This window comes from Panthera tigris, chromosome D2 (genome assembly GCF_018350195.1).
Source record: "Panthera tigris isolate Pti1 chromosome D2, P.tigris_Pti1_mat1.1, whole genome shotgun sequence".
Lineage (NCBI taxonomy): Eukaryota > Metazoa > Chordata > Mammalia > Carnivora > Felidae > Panthera > Panthera tigris.
Genome location: NC_056670.1, coordinates 54,891,450 through 54,914,349, shown reverse-complemented (window position 1 = coordinate 54,914,349; position 22,900 = coordinate 54,891,450). Strand labels below are relative to the sequence as shown.

General features: G+C 43.4%; 1 protein-coding gene across 1 annotated transcript in view; it reads left to right on the top strand.

The window, feature by feature from the left end:
• Nucleotides 1-22,900, top strand: part of TLL2 (tolloid like 2) — a 121,192-nt gene that overhangs the window by 62,586 nt on the left and 35,706 nt on the right. Inside the window, exons 4-8 of the mRNA XM_042960931.1 lie at nucleotides 4,611-4,766; nucleotides 7,441-7,558; nucleotides 11,861-12,039; nucleotides 13,047-13,152; nucleotides 20,419-20,543. Of these exons, the coding sequence (XP_042816865.1) occupies nucleotides 4,611-4,766; nucleotides 7,441-7,558; nucleotides 11,861-12,039; nucleotides 13,047-13,152; nucleotides 20,419-20,543 (684 nt within the window). The remainder of the gene's footprint in view (nucleotides 1-4,610; nucleotides 4,767-7,440; nucleotides 7,559-11,860; nucleotides 12,040-13,046; nucleotides 13,153-20,418; nucleotides 20,544-22,900) is intronic.

Below are 22,900 nucleotides of genomic sequence, written 5' to 3'. Positions count from 1 at the left end.
AGCCAAAATCAAGAGTCAGATGCTTAACTGACTGAGCCACCCAGGCACTCCATCCTAGATATACACTTTCAAAAAACATGTACAATGACTGTATACTAAAATTACACAAGGCTGATGAAAGAAACCAAGAAAGACCTACGTAAATGGAGAGACATACTATGTCCATGGGTTGGAAGACTGAATATGGTAAAGATGCCAATTATCTCCAAATTATCTATAGGTTTAATGTAATTCCTATCAAAATCCCAGCATGTTTTTTGTTTTTGTTTGTTGGTTTGGGTTGGTTTTTGTTTTTTTTTAGACATAGACAAACTTGTTCTAAAATCTATATGGGCAGACATAAAATTTATATGAAAACATAACTAGAACAATCATGGAAAAGAAGCCTAAAAATGGGAGTAATCACTCTACCAGATACTAAGGCTTACTGTATAACTACACTAAGCAAGACAATGTCATATTAGCAGAGGGATAAACACCGAGATCAATGGAACAACATAGAGGACCCAGAAATCAACTCACACACCATATAACCCAACAATTCCTCTCTTAGGTATTTATCTCAGAGAAATAAAAACTTATCTTCACACAAACACTTGTATATGAATGTTCATAATGGCTTTATTTGTAATGTCAAGAAACCACCCAGATGCTTTTTACCAGGTGCATGGTTAAACAAACTGTGGTGCATGCATACCATGGACTACTGCTCAGCAATAAAAGGAAACTATTGATACATAAAACAACTCAGATGAATCTCCAAAGAATTATGCTGAGCGAGAAAAGCCAATTCCCAAAGTTATGTACCGTAAAATTCCACTTATATAATATTCTTCAAATGACAAAATTTTCTAAATGGGGAACAGATTAGAGTTGAGAGTTTAGGGATGGATGATAGGAGAGGGGCAGGGAAATAAGATTATACAATGTCAACATGAGGGATCCTTAGGGTAATGCAGCTGTTTAGTATCTTGATGGATACACAAACCTATACATGTGATAAATGCCGTGCAACTACACACACACACACACACACACACACACACACAACTATATGTGATGCTGGAGAAATCAGACTGAGATCAGTGGATTACATTAATGTCCATATCCGAGTTGTGATATTGTACTGTAGTTTCATAAAATGTTACTACCAGTGGAAATGGAGTTACACAGGATATACAAAATCTGTCTCTATTATTTCTTATAACTGCATGTGAATCTACAAGTATCTCAATAAAAGTTTCAATTTATAAAAACTATTTCATATACAATAAAAAAATAGAACCTCAGTATTATGACCATTGCAAAATTTCTTTTATTGTTTGTTGTGGGAAATGTAATTTATTCACAGAATAACGCCTGTTGAATGACTCATTTAAAAAAAAGCATAATTACACAGATCAAAAATAAATGAGTGGAGAAAAGCTATATGAGGCAAACACTAATCAAAATAAAACTGATACTGTAATATCAATATCGGCCAAAAGAATCTTTGTTATGGATGAACATTATTACAGATAAAGAGGGTCATTAATGATGAAATAAATAATTCACCAGGAGCCTTTAACAATATTTTACTTGTATTAAAAATCGTAACCTTGAACAATATAAAGCAGAAGTTAAGAATAAAAGAGAAAATGACAATTCACAATCTTAGTTGTCAGGGATGCTTAAAGCACTTTTCTTGGTAACTGATACACCGAGGAGCCAAAATATTTGTAAACAGAATGTGTGAACAACATATGTAGCACCCCTTAACTATCAATTATGGAAATTGATGCGCATTATCCCAAGGACATATGGAACATTTATAAAAATCAATCACATACTGGGCTACAAAGGAAGAGTCAAAATACCAAAGAATTGATACCTTGGAGCATGGACTAGTCATCTATGGCCAGGAGGCCAAATCCAGCCTGCCATCTGTTTTTGCAAATAAACTGCTATTGGAACAGAGCCATACTCATTCATTTACATATTGTCTATGGCTGCTTTCACACTACAGTGGCATAACTGGATAGTTGCAACAGAGAATATATTAACCACAAAACTTAAAATATTTACTCTTGGCCTTTTACAGAAAAAAGTTTTCTGCCCACCCCGCGCCTGCCTTGGAGAATGGGTTCTTAGAACACAAAGTAATGTTAGAGATGAATAACACCCACAGAGAAACAGATGTTTAGAAGTTAAAAGTCACACTTCTAAATAAGTCAAAGATCAAAGAAGAAAGTCTAAATGGAGCTAACAGAATATATCAATGTCTGATATTGAAATGTGCATGTCAAATGATAGAATTCAGGTAAAGGGGAACTCAGAGAAATCTTAGCCTTAAAATGTTAGTATTAGAATGTAAGAAGGATTGAAAATTATGTGCCAAACACTCACCTAAAGAAGCCAGAAAAGGATGATCAACTGATTTGTTAGGAGAGTGCCAAGACAGTTCTGTAGGGGAAAAACTAATTTTTTCAACAAATGGTGCCAGAAAAACTGGATATCCACATGCAGAAGAATAAAATTGGACCCTTACCCCAGACCATATACAAAAATTAACTCAAAATGATTAAAGACTTAAATATAAGCACCAAAACTGTAGAACTGTAGGTGTAAATAGATATAACATAGATATGAATCTTAGTGAGGTTAGATTAGGCTGTAATTTCTCAGATATGGCCCAAAAAGCATAAGAAACAAAAGAAAAAATATGGATGCCTTGGACTTCATCAAAATTTAAAACTTTCATGCTTCAAAGGACACTACTGTAAAAGTGAAAAGACAACCTACAGAAAATAATTATCAATCATATGTCCGATGAGGGTCTGGTATCCAGAATATATAAAGAATAATTATAACACAGTAAAAAGACAATCCAATTAAGACATAGACACAGGATTTGAAAAGACTTTTCTTCAAAGGAGATATGCAAACGACTGATAAGAACATGAAGAGCTGTTCGGCATCATTAGTCATTAGGGAAACGCACATCAAAGCCATAATGAGACGCCACACCACACCCGTTAGGATGGCTAAAATCAGCAAGCTTGACAATAGCAAATGTTGACAAGTATGTGGAAACACTGGAACCCTGGTATGTTGCTGAGGGGAAGCAGTCTGGTAGTTCTTCGAAGGGTTAAATATAAAGTTACTGTGTGACCCAACAATTCCAGAGTTTGGCATATACCCAAAAGAACTGAAAGCATACTTCCACACAAAAACGTGTACGTTAATGTGCATAATAGCATTATTCGTGATAGCCAAAAAGTAGAAACAACCCAAATGCCCACCAGCTGAGAAACGGATAAACAAATGTGGTATATCCACGCAATAGAATATTATTCAGCCGTAAGTTACAATGCGGGACTGATCGATGCTACAACGCGGATGAACCCTGAAAACCTATTAAGTGAAAGAAGGCCAGACACAAAATGCTACATGCTGCATGATTCCATTTATGTACAATGTCTAGAATAGGCAAATCCATAGAAACAAAAAGTGGATTTACTGGTTGCCAAGGACTGGGCGGGGTGTTGGGGGGAGGGTAGGAATGGGGAGTGACTGCTAGTAGGTTTCTTTTTGCGGCGGTGAAAGGGTAGAGTTCTGCAGTGGTGATGGTTGCACGACTTTGTGAATATACAAAAAACCACCAAGTCGTGTACCTTCAAAGAGTGTCTATTAGGGTGTGTGAATGATATCTCCAGTTTTTAAAAAAGAGAAGAAGATAGAAAGGAAACATCAGAATAAAATAAGTGAAAATGGAAGGAAGTAATAAAATACGTAAAATTAATGAAATAATAAAAAATGAAAGGGACCAACAAAATGAAAAGCTGATTTTTAGGGAAACGATGCAGAAACTAGAGAGCAAATGCTCCAAGTGAGAATCATGAGGGAATCTGAGCAAGCAGCCTGAAAACAAAACGTTACATTGTCTGAATGACCAAGAAAATGAATGTGGAGTCAGCTCTTTGGTTGCCATAGGTTTGAGCGATTTTATCCCACCTGTCTATCTCTGCTATTTCCAGGAGCCACACCTTGGCCTCAGGACCTTAACAGACTCTCCATTTCTTCTGCACGTTTCTCTCTGAAAGGTCCAGCTGTGCCAAGAGACTGGGAGGAGTTGGGGATTTTCTGAGGCTTTTTCCAGGGGGTTATCTTGCAAAGAGCTTATTTTCCCAGCATCACAGACTGGTTCACTCTGTTTGTCAGACTGGCCAAATCGTTTTCAAACTTTCCAACACTGATGAGTATTTCATCAGGGCAGGGGACTGGTTCAATAGTTTCCTCGGGTGTTCCCAGTGCTAAGAAGAGAGCACACCCCTAACTCGGCTCCTTCCCAAAGGATGCCTTGTCCGGGCAGCTTGAGTCTGAGGGTCTCTGGCTGCCCTTTGCCCCACAGGGCCCGTTCAAGGCTTCCAACAAGCCAGACCTGCTTCCCTCAGAGGCCTGGCACCCTTACTAACACCCAGGGGTTCAAAACCCTCAACAGACCAAATACCCCCTGTAGAACACAGGTTCTTCACACACCCCTTTTTATGGATTCATGAATAATACAGTCTTAATCATAATGTACAGAAGGAATTCAAGGCAAAGTAAATGGCAGCATGCCTCTCTTGCAGATGGCCAGGAAAACGCTATGCTTCTACAGAGCCCCGGGACCTCAAATGCCAGAGCTGAGACCTTTTCTCCGCGTGTCCGAAGAGCCACAACCTCGAGGGCAGAGAGGATATGGCCTGGAGGGGTCATCCCCTACGTCATCGGAGGGAACTTCACTGGTCAGTGGTCCCAGATGAGGCCTCCTTTGAGGCTGGGTGCTCTGTCTCCCTAGGTTGATGGTGTTCTCCCAGGAAGAGTCCAGGTGGAATGGAGCAAACGCTGGGACCACAGCAGTCCTACCTGCTAATGCTCCATTGTGCACTAAGCCTGGGGAAGCTGCACTCTCTGGTAGGGCTGTGTCTTCAAAGGTGGTCACCTGGTCCCCAAGGCTCCGTGCAGGGCGTGACATAGGGCCCTGGTCTTGAAATATAAGCAGAGGTTGCACAATGGGTATGTGAGCAAAGCCCTCCAGACAGAAGGAAGCTGTGAGTGGCTGCACAGGAAGGCTTACCTGTGTTCTGCCTGGATGAGAAATCTGGACCCCCCACCCCTGCAGCACTCCACACGGTAACCAGAGTGGCCAACCCTGGCTGGGCTGCGGCACCTGCCAATAGTACACCCTGGGGCAAGTTACTTAACCCCTCCATGCCTCAGTCCCCTCTTATGCAAATGGGGATGATAATATTTTCTAATCCATAGGGTTGTTTTGAGAATTAAATGAGTTAATTTAGATAAAGCACTTAGAATAGTGCCTGGCACATAGTAATATTTGCTATTGGTATCATTATCTTTAAAATATGTATGTCAGCCAGTGGCTTCCCATCACTACAAATGAAGCTGAAACTCTTGACCATGGCCTCCAAGGCCCTCCTCCAGGCAGCCCTTGCCCCCTGTCCCACCCGGTGTCCTACCCTGTTCCTCCTCTCTTCTCCCCAGTCCCTGTGTGCTGGCCTCACAGGCACCTTTCCTTTCTGGAACATGCCCATTTCATGGCTGCCCTAGCACACCTGCACTTGCCCTGTTTGCCTAGAACATTCTTTCCCCAGACCTTCTCATGGTTTCTTCTTATCACCGGCACCTCAGATCAGATGGCACGTCCCCCCAAAAGCCTTCTTTGCCTCCCTGATACCCCCAATACTCCCCCGAGCCACTCACTCTCAGCACCCCACTTTCTAGTCTTTGTAGTACTTCCCATTACCTGAAATGCTTTGACTTTTATTTTGTTTGCCTGTTTTTTGTCTCTGCCCAATCGTTGTGGGAGCAGGGATCTTTTTTTTTTTTTTTTTTGTCTTGCTTTCATTCCTGTATCTGCAACACCTAGAACAGAACAGTAGTAGACATTCAACAGTTATGCCCATAGCAGGCCTGTGGCCAGTATTAGTCAAATGCCTGAGTGGAAAGCCACACGGAGCTGCCTCTTCCAGGCTCTCGATTCTGCCAGCACCTACAAGTCGGCCTCCTCTCTGCGGTTCTGTGGCTTCTGGGGGAGGCTGTTGATGAGGCAGCTGTCCCAGTACCTCCGGGCCACCCCTCCTCTCTCCTGGCAGCGTCACTCATGAGACAGTAACCCAGGATGCTTGCCGGATACTTAAGTAGGTGCTGGTGATAAAAAGGCCAAGACTTTACTGCCAGGAGCTCCCAGTCCTACTGGGAGAAAAGGAGCATGCCTAATGGATTTGAATGTTGGAATTTTGACCAGCTACTCACCTTTGGTCTCTGGTGCTTACCTGTGTTCTTTCAGAGCTGGTGTGCTTTTCTGACCAAAGATGTATATAACCTTCATCAAAATCAGCTAATTTTATAGAGAGAATTTTCTTTATGTGGTGGTTTTTGTTATTCTGTAATTAGTGGGATTGCTATTTTGGTGAGTGCTTGAGCTATATAAACAATTTGAACTAAAAGTGTCAAGATGTAAAAAAAAAGAATGGACAGCTAGGTGACTCTGTATTCTATATGTGTGCTTTGGGGGACAACAATTTGACCCCCACCCCCATGTCTTCCAGGCTATGACGGGAGCCTCCCCAGTGCTTTGTTTGTTTGCTTTTGGCAACAAGGTCACTCTAGAACTCAGAACCCACCCCTAATCATCATTTGTACTCCCCAAACCACTATTTTTTTCTAGATCCTTCTCATTGTTTCTAGCAAAATCAAAATAGTCTTCTTTATCTCAGGCTGACAGGTTTTTTTAAAAGAATACTTACCGACTGCAAGTAACTATCAGCCACAGTTTACAGCTACTTTGTTGTTGCTCCCAGACAATTTACTTATTGTTCTACTTTTCAACACATTTCCGTTCAAGGAACTATGAGGACATGTTCAGAGAAAGTATGAAATCCATCTGTTTTCAAAGGCTTTGTAGAAAATGAGGCGCAAGGATCCACCAGAAGACACTGCACGCCCATGCAAAAGTAGCATGAATGTGCATGAAAATAAACTTTTTAGAGCATATGGACATAGACTCCTATAGATATAAAATAAAAAGAGGCTGCAGAATGCAGTACTGGTGAGCTCCTTCAAAAGCCTAAAATTTCCAAATTGAATAACCCGAGTAAGATTTTTCTAAAGCTTAGTTAAGTACTTTCCCTTCACAGGACAAGTTGGGGAGCTTGGGATATTCTGACCATCTATTTTTACTCTCTTTTCCAATCCACAAGCCCTTACTGAGTTCTGGTGATTCAGGAAAGTTATATCTTTAGCAAGAGCAATCCTTATTCCTAGTGCATTTCTATCCTGTGTCACCCCAACAAGTTTTTTTGATCATTGGAACGAGTGTTGTAAGTCAGCACGCCTTACAGCATCGAAGGAAGGCATGGACCTATCAGTGAAGTGATGAGCCTTGCCCTGTCATTTCAGGAAGCCAGAGGGCCATTTTTAAGCAGGCTATGAGACACTGGGAGAAGCACACCTGTGTGACCTTCATAGAAAGGACTGATGAAGAGAGCTTTATTGTGTTCAGTTACAGAACGTGTGGGTAAGTAAGTGAAAGCAAGGCCGTCTCAGAGGAATCAGAGGCAGACAGATGGCTTGTGAGTCTTGAGTTTTCTCTGTACAACCAAATCGTTCCAAGGAGCTGTAATAAGTAGCAATCTAGGGTTTGTCAGAAACTCCCCTTGCCATCAATGAACTCACAATCCGGTGACAAAGTAGGTGGGTCAAGAAGAAGACTCTAGGAAGACAAGGGGTCTGGATCTCCTGTCATGGGAGCAATCGAAGGAATTGGGGGTGTTTTGTATGGAGCAGTGGTTCTGAACCAATTTGAGGTCAGCAATCCTACTGAGAACCTGATGAAGCTATGGGCTTCCTCATGACAGATATACATTTATGCAAAACTCTGTGGGTAATTTTATGGGCTCCGTGGGCTTACAGACTTCCTCCAGAAAACACAACACACAATAAGATGCCTGGATTTTGAGTAAACTTATCTGTTATGCCAATAAATGTAAGTGTGATATACTCTCTCACTGGAAGAAAAAGTTCCCCGTTCTGGTTCAAATACTTAAACCCAACTACATGGCGTATGCATGAAATGACTACTAGAAAAATGACCCAGAAAGGTTTACATGTAAAAGGATAGAAGGCATACAGGCAAATGCTAACAAAAAGAACATTGGGATCAAATTTTAGTTATAGACAAGGCCTTTTTTGTTTCATTCCTGTTTTGTTTTGTTTTTAAAGTCAGAAAGTGTTTTAAAAAAAAAGGTGAGGCACTTTATAATGAGAAAGAGTACAAGCTACAGTGAGAATATAACTGTCATAAATCTTTATGCACCAAATAGCATAGCATTAAGAGTCATAAAGCAAGCCCCAGGGAATTCAAGGGGAAATTGACAGAAACACCAGCAGCAGGCGACTTTATTTCATTTCTGTCAACTCAAGTAGATCAATGTCAAGTTGACCAAAAAATAAGTAGAGATCTGTTGAGGACTGGAAAAATGTAATTAAGAGTTGATCCTATGGGTCTATCAGATTCGGCAATCTGATAACACATCTTTTCTTTGTAAGTGCATGTTGAACATTTATAGACATTGTCCATCTATTAAGCATTAAGAACACCTCAATGAATTCTCAAAGGCAGAAACAGCGTTAAAATAGGCTCTGATTACAGAGCAATGAAACTAGACATAATAACAAAAAGTAGAATGAACACGCCTGCATTACCTAGTAAATGAAAAGCTCTATTTTTTGTTTACAACTCTTAGATCATAAAGAATTCAGGATTGATGTTATAAGATGTCGAGATAATAAAAGCCCTGCAATTCTAAATTAAAGAGCTATGGCTAAACCTGTGTGTGTGTGTGCGCGCGTGTGTGTGTGTATCCCAAGAGCCCACATTGAATTAAACTGATAATTCTAGAAGCATTTCTGTTAGAATCAGGAACAAGGCAAAGGTGTTCATGATCACCACAATTATTCTACATATTTTGGGAAATACTAGCTAATATAGTTAAATAAGAGAGGGAAATACATATGACAGGTATCGGCAGGAACAAGGCAATGTTTGCATTGTTTGAAGTTAATATGACCGTGTCTAAAAACCCAGAAAAGCAATTGAGAAACTACTAGAAACAAAAGGAGACCCTATTAAGGTGACTCGTTACAAAAGTAGTAAACAAAAAATTACTTTTCCTTATAATGAAACAATCTGATACACTTCTGTAATAGGAAAAATATCACTTTAATAGAGACATAATAAATAATAGCTCTAAGAATAAACCTAATAAAAATGCAAGAATGCTCCAGACCTGTAAGAAGAAAATGCTAAAACTCTAAGGACACTTAAAAAAAAAGTAAAAATGGAAATGCATACCACTTCCTGGTATGGGAATATTCAACATTGTAAAGATGCAGAACTCCCTAAAATAACCTATAAAAGCATGCCATTTGGATTCAGACATCTACATTTATGTATATGTGGGCATATGTGTATATATATTTCGACAACTTAAATGACACTAGAGTTTATCTGGAGGAACAACCATGTAGAAATAACCAACAGAGAAGGAGAGAGACAGAGACAGAGAGAGGGAGAGAGAGACTGAGGCAGAGAGAGGGATATATATATATATATAGAGAGAGAGAGAGAGAGAGAGAGAGAATAAGAAGAAAGAGAAAAATAGAGGGATATATAGAGAGAGGCATAGAGAGAGAGAGAAAGGACACAGGGACAGGGGGATGGAGGTACAGAGGGGATTATGGGGAGTGGTCTGATGGTCTGTTCAAACATCTAGGATTTAAAACGCAAATGAAGTTAGTAATAATTAAAACCATTTGGAACGGAACAAAAGAGTTTAAAGTGCATATGCCTATACATGAATTTAGGTAGCATCTTAAATGAGTGAGAGCTGGATTAGTCATTTGGGATATTTTAATACTGAGATAGACAGCTTGTTGTGAAAAAAATAAAGCTGGATTCCTACCTCACTTCTTACATCAAAATGATTCTAGCCAGATCAAATATAGTAAACATTTTTAAAAGGAAAAATAAAGAAATGAAAAGAGATTTAAAAATTATTTTGAAAATTTTATTATTTTATTATGAGAGAAGCAAGAGTGGATTTTATTTATGATCCTGGCAGGTAGATGGCCTTTCCCAGCAGGATGTAGGAAAGTGAAGACATTCCATACATTGAAATTTAAAAATTATATGTGGTGTAGACAAAACCAAGACAATACATAAACAAAAAAGCAAACTGAGAAACAAAGTGAGAAAAATATTTGCAATACATTTGACAATCAAAAGACTTGTTTCCTTAATTCACAAAGGGTCCTTATATATCATTCGTAAAAAGATGGACAGCCCAAAAGAAGATGGGGAAAAGAGGTGATCACATAGCTCACAAGAAAAAAAATACAAATGTCATAGAAAACATGGAAAACTATCCAATCTCGATACACTGAAATACCATTTTTCACCTATCCAACTGACAAAAAGAATCTGGTGAAGCCAGTGTTGGCCAGGTTGTGTGGAAATAGGGCTTTTAAATATATCATTAGTGGGCATATAAGTAGACCCAACATTTGGGGATTGCAGTTTGATAGTATCTATCAAATCTCAAATGTATGAACCCGTTTATCTCTCAATCCCAATGCTACAAACAGGAGTCCAACCATTTATTTGTTTTGCTTGTTGTTATTTGTTTGTTTTGTCTTCCTCTCCCATAAGGCTTTGTTTAACTAATAAAAATTGGAATCAGCCCAAATGTACATTAATAGGAGTCAGATTAAAGAAAATTTAGTACTTTGTTGCTTTGAAAAGAATGAAGGAAGTCTGTATGCATTGTTATAAAAAGATCTCTACATTAAGGAGGAAAAAAGGTAAAAATTAAGGATGATGTACATAGTGCATTTTATAATAAAAAGTATACGTATCTAATTTTTCTGAAGGATATCCAAGAAACTGTTAACAATGGTTATCTTTGGATGAAGAGATTAGAGATGGGGGTGAGAGACTTAATACTTGACTCTTTTGAACCCATACTTTTAAAAAATGTTTATTTACTTTTTAGAGAGACAGAGCACACAAGCAGGGTAGGGGCAGAGAGAAAGGGAGAGACAGAATCCCAAGCAGGCTCCTCACTGTCAGCCTAGAGACCAACGTGGGGCTCGAACCCACGAACCATGAGATCGTGACCTTTGCCTAAATCAATAGTCAGACACTTAACTGACTGAGCCACCCGGGCGCCCCAGAACACATATTTCTTTTAATGTTTGATAGAGGTTAGCTGGGTGATAGAGGTGGTGGGGTTGTGGGCCATGTTTATTTCTTTTCTTATACCTTTCTATATTAGGAATAACATATAATAATATGTTAGGAATAAATGTTACTTGAAAAAGCAATTTTGCCCAGAAGGGGAGTCATTTCTAAGGCTTCTCTGATAAGGGTACCATGCTTTACAGAAACTCAGCTGACTCCTTTCCTCGTCATCAGAGATGATGCAGGAGAGACTTGGGGGTGCAGGGTTGGGGAGGGTATGGGCTTTATTCCAAGAAGAGAAACCTTATCTTCTTTGGGTTCTCAAGTGGATCTGTGACCACCAAAAAGGAGAACAATTTTTGGAGGGAATTTCTGTATTGGGAGGTAACTTGGAATATGAACGTGCTTTCAGCTCTGAATATCTATTTCTTTTAGATTAGCGTGTGTGTGCGCGTGCGTGCATGTGTGTGCGCGCACACACACACGTGCACCCACACACACAATCACACGCATGGGGGAGGGCATTAGACTCTTCCTATTCTCTGAGCGGCTGACCTGGGTATTTCTGCCACTGTCCAGCTGTTGTTCCTATGTTGGGCGTCGAGGAGGAGGCCCGCAGGCCATATCCATTGGGAAAAACTGTGACAAGTTTGGCATTGTGGCACATGAGTTGGGCCATGTGGTTGGGTTCTGGCATGAACACACTCGGCCCGACAGAGACCAGCATGTCACCATCATCAGAGAGAACATCCAGCCAGGTAAGGAGCCAGTATCGAGTCTGGAAGCCACTGGCCAGGAAGGTGGCATCCCCTGGGTCAGGCAGGGTTAAAGGAGAGGGGTTTCAGGGACCCGACGAATGCTCATTTGTTAAGTAAGGAGGCAGCAGCCCTACTGTGCAGACATTTGTTGCTAGCACTGCCACTGTTATTTGTGGCCCTTCCTGGGAGGTCATCTGCCATAGCTTGTGGGTTACGGCAGAAACCAAATGACTTTTCATGTTGTAAAAGGACAATGAAATCCAACTCCATTTCCTAAAAGGAACAGAATGGACCAGAGTAACTGTTGCAGGATCAAGGCTGAGAAGCCAAAAAAAAAAAAAAAAAAAAAAAGAGTTCTCCTGGTTGCTTTTATGAGAGTCACTTTTGCTGACTTCAGCAACACATCCTTTTGAAACTGAAATACAATTAGGACACAAATACATGTAAAAGTAGTATTTTGGCCTGGAAATGTTCTGCCCCAAGGCAGGTAGTGTCTAGACTAAAAACAAAACAAAACAAAACAAAAAAAACAGACAAACAAAACACCCCACTTCTTATATTAAATAATTTTATATAGAAGTCTATGTTGAACATGAAAGTAGCTGGTTGAATAATATGTTTGCCTTAAAATGCTTTCAAGGGTCTGAATTGTGAACTATTTGGGATTGAACTTAACTCTTTGATTTTTCTTTTGTTCTTTAGTAGCAAGATCAGAGATTTTTTTTTCTAAGTTTTTGAACAATCAGATTAATATCGAACCTGCCTACAAACTTAGTATAAGAGTTTCCAGGGGCACTTGGGGAGGGGTTGGGTGGTGGGTTGGAAGAACAGGGCTGTTTGAAGTTTCAAATTTCCAGTCTGTTAAAAACAATGAGAACGACCACAACCCTGTTTTTTGGGCTAACAGAGCTCTCAGAAGTTGCTATGGGCCCTCCTTCTCCCCCCTCTGCCTCCTTTCAGGTACCTGCCTTGGTTTTCAAAGGCCTTAACAGAGTGTTGTGTCACAGGTCAGGAGTATAATTTCTTAAAAATGGAAGCTGGGGAAGTGAGCTCTCTGGGAGAAACGTACGACTTTGACAGCATCATGCACTACGCCCGGAACACCTTCTCAAGGTCGGAATCTATGCTTATGCCTCATCTGTGTTTTACCGTGCCTGCCGCAGGCTCGGGTCGGATTCCTGGAGGTCTGCAGAGAGTGGGTCTCTGCATGCTCTTAGCACAGTTGGCCTGTCTGTCCTTGAAATACAGTGGCCTCTGGGCTGCAGTGAAATATAATCTAATCAGGTTCCCGCTAATAAGATTGAATCCCATTGTGAAGCTGGTGTTCCATCATGCCCTAATGTCACAAGCAGCAAACTGGAAAGGGGAAATTATCTAGAGGTTGGCCGGGATAATAACTTAGGGGCTCTGTGTAAAATTTCCAGTGGGTGGGGGAGTCTTCCAAAGCACGTCCTTGATGTAAGCCTGGTGGTGCTAACCAGTTCCCTTAAAGAGGTGTGGTTTATTGAAAGCTAGACCATATGAGAGCTGGGGGAGTTGTAAATCGTGGATTCATTTTAGAGGTGAAGAAAATGAGGCTCCAGCCAGCTCGAGGGCACACAGGTAGCTGGGGTCAGAGTGAGAACAAAGGTCCAGGTTTCCCGCCTGCTGGTCACACTTGATGGGAGCTGGTGTACCCAAGTATGGCTGGGGCCAGTGATTTACAGTCGGCATCGGTAGGATCTGTTTTGATGAGTTATTGCTGTGCTGGACTGGGTGTGAAGTATTTCCAATATTTCCCTTGCTTTTAGACCATATGCGTGTTTTGTATATAGAAGTGTCCCCCAACGAATCCCAGTTTTGTGGGTGTTCCCACTCTTGAGTTAGAGAAGATACAAGGCATATGTTCTCTCACTCGCCACTTTTTTCTCAGTTTCATCTTAAAACCAACTTGTTTGCTTTCTATTTATCTATTTAATTACTCAAAAACAAAAGGTTCGATTGGGTTTCCAGCACGTACACAGGACAAGAAACAAGTAAATGAGGAAACTTGAGGATGGGGGAGGGGAAAATAAGGGTAGATAGCTGCATGGAAGCTTGGAATCAATTGCCTGTTCAGAATATATGCCAGAAAGTCATGCACACTTTGGTCACACTGGCAGCAAATCCTGCCCTGTGCTTCTTAGCAGTTATTGCAAGGAAGGAAACAATCCATTTCATGAGTCGCCATGTCCATAAAGATCAAAAGAAACCATTCCTTCAGGAGACACACAGCTCTTGGGAGTGTACCCAGGGCTCATTGGCTCTTGGGTAAGCCTGCTGAAAGCATGCTGTTGATGAAGTCATGGAACTGTGGGAGAGAGTATCCAAACCTCAGCATCCCATGTTCCCAGTTGTAGCGGGAAGGTGGTGCTGTCCCTCTGGCCACACAGCTGATTTAGTTATGGTCACCATCCTGCACCCAGGGGGAATCTCTCCAGAGCTCTAATAGGTAGAGTTTTGTCAACGTCAGCATCTTTGAACAACTGGCATGGGAGTGACTGACCCTGTTTTCATTACTCTTCTCCTGGCTCCTTGTCAGAGGATATGAGGTGCACCATGAAATGAAGAGACCACTGGACTGAGAGTCAAAGACTAGGTTCCAGGCCTCATGCTCTCATGCACCGTGCTATTGAGGGAGGTATAGACAGTAGTTAGGGATAGCTTTGTGCTGGGTCAAATCTCCACGTCCTTGGGCATCGGTTTCCTCATAGGAGGGTTGGACTAAATGTTCTTTGAGCCCCTTCCAGCTCAAACATTTCCTGTTGTAATTTCTTAATCAGTGCAGGTGGGCAAGGCACTGACAGATGTTTGCATTCATTGCCATGTGGACATTTGAGGCTTCCTCTTCCATGTTGGGAAAGGAGGCTTCGAAGGACCTACTCTGGGGGTTTGTTGGGGGAGTTGAAGGGACAATGGGTGGGCAGGATGACAGCCCACCATGAAAGGTCAGAGCAGGGATGCTTGGGTGTGGGGGCTGGGCTGTCTTGAGGGTTTGGGAAATGGTATAGGAAAATCTGGGCCACAGTACATCAGCCCCAGAGATGGCAGGCTGCTGAGTAGAGACAAAGTATTGATTTTGTAGAGAATCACTGTCAAGTTGGCCCAAGTGAGAAGGTTGTACTTTGGGTCTTGTTTCCATAGCTGTCATGACTCTTCATATTGCTTTATAAGTTGTCTATTAATTATTCTTATAAATTAATCTAATCCTATGTACCTGTTACATCCCCCTCTGGCTCACTAGACTGAGATCTTTGAGGGCATCCTCTTCTCTCGTCTCCAGCACCTACCACGGAGCCTAGCACAGAGTAGATATTCAATAAATATTTCTTAAGTGAAAAAATTAATGGGTGGATCAAAGGAGACAGGGAGATCTGCAATGCTGGACTCGGTGAGGGAAGAAATTTCCATTATCGTCATTGCATTTCTGTCCACATATCCACAAATGTGGTGGTCACTTCATAAGGAGAATCTACAGGCGTCTCCTGTTCAGGGGGGGTTGGGGATGAATTACTTCCAATGGGCTATAGGAACTGCACTGTCTTATTGGTGCCTGCCATGTGCCAGTTATTAAAGGCCAAGGCAAGAATGCAGTGTCTTCTGGGACCAGCATTTCTTTTCTTGTTTTTCTTTTAAGAAAAATCTTTTTTTTTTCATGTGATCTCTAGCTCATAATGCCATCCCTGTCACCCCTCAAAGAGATAACCATCAACAACACTGTTGTCATTGTGGAGCAGTTTATCAGCATTGACCAGTAGAAGCCCATGGACCAAACCCATGAAATGATAGTTCCCCACCAAGAGTACCCAGAAGCCCTCAGAGGGAGATTGGCGAGGGGCAGCACATGGGTGTGATCGGCGGCTAGGTAGAAGCACAGCAGCTCCCATGAAGGCTTGGAAGGGAGGCAGACTTCTCCTTCTGCTACCATGATGTCATCTATTGCCTCAGAAGAGTCTACCCCCAAATGTCATGGCTTATAACAGCAATTTATTTTTTGTGACATTGTGGGTCACTCTGGCTCATTCTTCTCTGGTTTTGCCTGGGATCATTTCCACAGCAGTAGTCATTTGACAAAGTGACTGGGCTGAGAAGTCCAGGATGGCCAGTGCCATGTCTGGCCATTGTGCTGCCTGTGCACTGGGGCCCCCCCGGTGTTCCTCCCTGTGGCCTTTCAACTTCTGGCAGGCTGGACAGGGCTCCTCACTGCACTGGAACTCAGAGCTCCTAAAAGACCAGCTGGGAGGCCACAAGACTCTTAAGACCCAGGTTCTAGAACTTGCAGGACATCACTTCTGTCACATTTCAGTGGTCGGAGCAAGGTACAAGGTGAAGGCTATGGACATTAGGAGGTGCCTCCCATTATTTTAACAATCTACCACAGCTATCTTCTCACCCCTGCCTCAGGGTTCACAACGATGTTGGCAAAGCTATTTTGTAGCAAGTGGATACCTTTATCGTCTTTTCTGTCAACTTTCTGCATGGATTTTCAGGAAACTACTTTGTTCAGTGGGACATTTAACAGTGGCATCCTTACTAATGGTCTTTCCTGGCCCACTTTTTGTCAAGTTTCCCAGTCCTTAAATCCACATCATTGCTCCTGGCCACATATCCCCTGGAGCCAGCCTGTGCATCGTCTTTGAGTTTGAAAAAGAGCAGAAAATGGCTTATAGAACATTTGCTCATCTGGAGGCAACTACTCTTCCAGCTGATGGGAAACCCAATCTTTGTGTATCTTTACAATTGATCTGACTCCTTCCCACTTTATTTTCTGGTTTATTGCAGTCCCTCCCTCTCCCCCTTGGTTGGACCTCGGCTGCGGAGAGTGATGTGTTTGGAGGTTTCGTTGGGCAAGGGTCCAGGAGCTGGGGAGAGAGATCTGTGGTACAGGGGCATCTTTGGAGAGCTCAGAGCTGACAGCTTTATTCCCTAAAGCATCTGCCAAACCTTTTCTTAGTTTAGCAGAGTGTCAGGGCTAAGAGTTGTCCTACATAAAAGAGGGATGTCACTGCAGCGGTTCATGCGGGGGAGGCCTCTTGTAGTAAATATTTTCCAGAGCCTTCCGTCTTGCTGGCAGCTCAGGGACATGTCAAGGAGGGCGTCCCAGCCCCAAAGAGCTATCTGAGTGTGGGCTGATGTTGTTCCTGCTGTTTCAGTTTTTGAAGTCTCTCACATTCCTAACTCTATCATTTATCTAGCACACATTAAAGCCTATTGTTCCTTGGGCAGTGAGAACACTGGCTGGAAGGAGGAGGATGCCGGGAGATGGGCTTCTGGCCTGCCTGGGTTCCAGGGCTGGCTCTCCATTACTAGCTCTGTACTCTGGGAGAATCACTTAAGCTCTGCAGGCTTTTTCTCACCGGTGGGGAGGAGACCCTAATAATTGCACTGGCCTAGGGTGTTACAAGGACTAAATGAGATGGTGCATGTAAAGTGCTCAGGCCTGGTCCTGGCACATAAGAAGGTCCTGTGAACGCTCAGTGAGAGCACACGTTCTCCACACTGGCAGAGTCACCTATATGCTGTGGTCTTCAGCAAGGTTGGTTGGCCTGGGTTGCTAAGGGATGGTGGTGAGCTTTGCATTTTGTGCAGGAAAATTTCTTTCCTTCAGGGGAATCAAGAAAAAAATTATAAATGGACCCATTTTATTATAGGGCAGAAGTGCCCCCTTTTAGATCTAGTAGGTGATTGGATTTAGAATTTTATGTAGAGTCATTACTTGTAGTTTAAAACTTGGCAAAGTCAGTGAGGGAAAACGAGGATTCCCCTAAAGTTTCTCTAGAAGGCTCTGGACCCAGGGATAAGGCAATGGGAAATCGAGAAAGACAGGCCAGGTGGTTAAAGGTTGGGGATGGGGATACTTAAAAGGAAATCGGCAGATGATCTAGGCTCTTGCTTGCTTATGTTGGAAAGAAAGTGGGTTTGAAGTCTGATTTAGAAAACATATATGTAAAACCAGAAAGATAATAACACATGCCACCAGCAAGATATAAGAATAATATATATTTTCCAAAGTAGTGCAGAATTGAGGGGAAAGGAAATGTTTTAGAGAGAAAGTGAGAGGGAGGAGAAGGGACAGTGCAGCTAATAATTAGGTAACATGCATTGTCGCATTTCCCTTGGGTGTAAATTACTTTGCAAAATTTTTTGAAGACACTGCCCTACCTTGGTTACATAATTTAATTCAAAAAGTATTTCTTGACCTGTTGTGCTCCAGTCCCTAAGGGCATAAAGATGAAAGTCTCAGTCTCTCTGCTTGAGGAACTTACTATTTAGCAGAGATGACAAATATCTTCACCCTTCAAAAAAGACAATACAGTATGATAAGAAGAGACTAGACAAATAAGGCCAAGAGGTAGCCCAGAGGAGGGAATGAATAACTCAGGATAAGGAGGGATAAAAAGGGTTCTAGAAGACTTTGAAGAGGGAAAGCCATCTGATGGGGTTTTGGTGAATGAACAGGAGTTTGCTAGTGGACAAGAAGATGGGCAGTGGGCAGCCTCCGCAGAGGACAGCCTGCGTAAGGGTATGTTTGGGGCTATCAGAGATTCGGTGTTGCTTAAGCTACCAAGAGGGGTGGAGGTATCAGGAGAAGTGGCTGAAGAGGAAGGTAGAGGCCAGTGAGCCAAGGGCCTGGGGATCCAGGTGGTGATCAGACATCAGTGGAGGCTTCTAAGTGGAGAGGACACAAGGCTGCCCTTGCATTTCCGGACAATCACGTTGCACTGTTGTGGGTGCAACATAGAGCTGACTGAGTCTACAGGGAGGGAGACCAGGTAAGAAGCTATGGAAGAATGCAGAAAGGGGATGTTGTTTGCCTGAGCTAAGGCAGTGTTCTGGAATGAGGAGGAAGGCATAGATTCAAGGCACGATAGAAGGTGCCATGGTGCCTTCAGATTCACTCTTGGGAGACAAGAGTCATGGAACGAACATGGATATGAGACCCACATGACAGTGTAGTGGAGGGGTCGCCAGGCATCTGGGGCTTAGCAGATGGTTCTGGGGTCAGAATCAGAGAATTCTCTGTGAGTCTATTGGCATCAGCTAAAGCCCAGAGTTGCAGGTGGAGCAGGAGAAGGGAGAGAGGAAGAGGGCAGATTCCCAAGGGAAAGCATGGAGTGGGGAGCAGACTTGGATGCTAACTTGCCGCACAGAGACAGTGGTGCCCTGGACACCAGGGGAAGAGAGTCTGAGGAAGGAAGGAGCAGAAAAGTGGCAGTGCTGTAAAAGAGGGCAGGTGGGGGTTGACAGGTGTCCATCCGAGTTGTCAGTTAGTTGGTGACCACTGACCGTTGCTGGTGCAGTCTGATTGCAATTGCATTGAAAAGTGAATGGTATGTGGGCAGCTAGACAGAGAATGGGATCCATTGTTTCCAGAAACCTGGTTAAAAGGGAGGGAAGAAACTGGTAACTGGAGAAGGAGCTGATTTGAAGGGAGACCCTACCTTCCAGGAGGGGTCCCTCATTGGGGGTCTGGAAGCAGAGAGGGAAGCTCAGGAAGGGGTCAACCACACCCACATCATGGAGATGTAAATAGGGCCAGTACTCAGCTGGGCATCCTGACTTGGTCATTTTAGACTTCATTCACGTGGGAGTAGAATAGGATGCTTAGAGCTGGAAAGGGCTGCTCTGACTGTCTAGGCCACTGTCTTACTGTTAGAGGAGTCAACTGAAGCTCAGAGAGGGGAAGGGGCTTGTCTAAGCTCACCCAGGTGGCGGAGCCAGGCCTTACATAGAAACTTCTAGACTAGGACTCTCTCAACTCTGTTCTCTACATTCATCTCACTTTCCATCTGATTATCCCCTTTGCCAGAAAGGCCCCCAAACTCTGATTCCCATTATTCACCAGCCCGTCAAGCAGCACTTACTGACCAGCCCCTGAGAACCTCACTCTGTGCTGGTCCCCAGGCTCCCTGTGGGGCCCCTCCAAGACTTATCCATGCTCAGTAATGCCTGTTGCACAACTCCGGGGGGCACCACTCACACCTCGGTCTCTCTGAATGGTGTTCCCTGAAGTTGTAGGATGTGGCGGCCCCAGGGCCTGGACCTGGCAGGGGTTTTGTGGAAATGCACAGTACGTGTCGGTAAGGAAGCCCCTAAGCCAGTGGACTAGGGCAGACTGGCAAGCTTGGCAGAGTCATTTTCCCATTGGAAAGTGAGTAAGCCGCTCATGAAACGGAATACCCACATGCCAGGACGAGTGAAGCAACGTCTTCAGTCATACTGGCCTACAGAGAGGCCATCCAGAGGCTGGGGATGTCAACAGGCTTATGGGCAAGGAAATGAAGACTGTAAGTTCCAGCCCGGCCAGCCAGCCAGCCTTGACTTTTCTTTCTCCTTTCTCTTTCTCTTTTCTTCCTGTAGAGGAGTTTTCTTAGACACCATCCTCCCCCGTCGAGACGACAATGGCGTCAGGCCAACCATTGGTCAGCGCGTGCGGCTCAGTCAGGGAGACATAGCGCAAGCCAGGAAGCTGTACAAATGCCCAGGTAACTGAATCCCGGGGAGTCCCGGGGCCTCTGTTGCACCCACGGAGCATGACTCAGCCATCCTTTGCCAACATTCCCCCTTGCTGGGAAAAACAGCTTGGAGAACATGGAGAGGCTGCTATAATTTCTGGTATCTACTATATGGAGGTTTTAGACAGTGTAGGAGGCCCACGTGCAGAGGTGACTGTCAGTAGTGACATGAATAATAGGTCTTGGAGCTCACAGTTTAATGTGTCAGAATCCTCAGAATTCTCTGGCAAAGGCCTGATATTCTGAAGAGGAAGAAGGATAGTGGAACAACAGTGAATGGGGGCCCGATGCAGTGCGTACCCTGTAACTACAAAATCTCCTCTCCTTCCTGTGGGAATAGGGGATGTGGGTTTGGCAAAACAAAAACCAAGGGTTTTGCAGGAAGACAGTGAATGCAGGAGGGTGGGAGTCAGCTTCCCAAATACTCAGTGCTGTAAATGAGGTTACGTCTATGGTCTCGGGGGCTTCCTAGGGTTCTGGTCATCGGCTAGAAATCTGCCAGCAAAGACTGGACAGTACACCAGGGTCTGAGGAGACGTCTGTTTCTCTGCTCATCCGCAAGGCCCCTCCTCTTGAATCTGCCCTCTTTGCCTTCCATACCCTTGGTTTAGCATCACCACCACCTCCCCCAGCCTGCGGCCCTGGAAGTGAGCTCACACTGACCCTTTAAGTTGTTGAGCTTCAGTGCAAAGCATTAGTTAGAGCAGCCAGGTTTTTACCACTGAGCGGAGAGAATTCAATTCAGCACTTTGGGGAGGAAGAAGGAAATTCATTGCTAACAGGTCCAGTAACATTTTCCAAATGCCCCAGACCAGACACACAGTCTGATCATGGGACAGAATGTTCAAAATAGGCGCCATATTAGAAAACCTAGGCTATCCCATTGCCCTGCTAAGTGGGATCACAGGGCACGAAAAGGGCCGGGTGGGGTTTGGTCCATCACAAAACTCTAAGAAATATGTCCATCCAGCTATTAGTCATCTGGGGGTGTGTTAGGGCTGAAATGCAGGTCACACGTATCATATAACCTTGCTGAATTGAAAGAGAAACCTTATAGCATTCCCTGGGAAATGCCATAGTATTTATTTAGTTATAATGTATATGGCTCTTACTTCCCAAAAGGATCGGAGGCAGCTGGTAAATACCATGGAGCCATATAGTAATGCATCTATTCTTGCAGAATGTTGATGATTATTCTAAAATAATTTCCATGGAACCCTTGGGGGTGTTGACTGCCGGGCATAATCCTCATGATGCCTGGCAGTTGTTCAGTAACATGATATCGAAGCCCCAATATCCAGGATTTCCTGAGGCTGATGACGGGCCTCTCTTCAGTATTCCTTCCTGTGGCTCCAAAACTGCAGCTTCCAGTAATTTCAAGTAGTAACTGAAAGGGGGGGTAGTTGTCAAGTGGAGGGTGAATTGCATGTAGGAAGAGATGCATATGTTTCCACACTTTGGGGTAACCCCATAGGAGGAGGGGTTTGGGTGTGGAATCAGGAAGGGGCAGGAGGTAAGGAACCCACGGGTCCCGAGCTTACTCCTACAGATACTTCCTTTTTAAGGACAAATTGGAGGAAATATTTTTCACATACGTAAGAACTAGGTTCTAGACTTAGGACCAGACAACCCTCCAACATTCAAAGGTGGGATGGTCTAATGTAGAGTAGCCCAGCTTCCCATACCTCTGGTCATTTTTCTGTTTTCTTGACTATTTATTTGGTTGCTCGTTCAGAAATAGGTAGCAAAAAAAGAAGAGGCCAGATTCAAACTAATACCTGAAATGTGTTTCAAAGTGTTTTCTTTTTCTTGTCGCTTCACCTATTTGTACTTTAAAAAAAAATATTTTTAATGTTTATTATTTATTTTTGAGAGAGAAAGAGAGAGAGAGAGAGAGCAGGAGCCGGGGGGGGGGGGGGGGGGGGCGCACGGGGGAGCAGAGAAAAAGGGAGACACAGAATCCAAAGCAAGCTCCAGGCTCTGAGCTGTCAGCACAGAGCCTGACGCGGGGCTCGAATTCACAGACCATGAGATCATGACCTGAGCCAAAGTCGGAGGCTTAACTGACTGAGCCACCCAGGCGCCCCTGTCAGTCATAATATAATGGCTGCTATGTGTGGACCACTCACTATGTGCCATTTCATTAACCCTCCAGGCAGGTCTTGTCCATTTTACAGGTAAGAAAACTAAGGCCCAGCAAGGCTGGGAAACTTGCCCACCATATCCTGGGAACCTCAGAAGAAACGCCTGGGTATTACGTTCTTGTCCCGGACCCTATTTTCACTTTTATTAGCCAGAAAACATCATCAATCTACCTGACCGGTTTC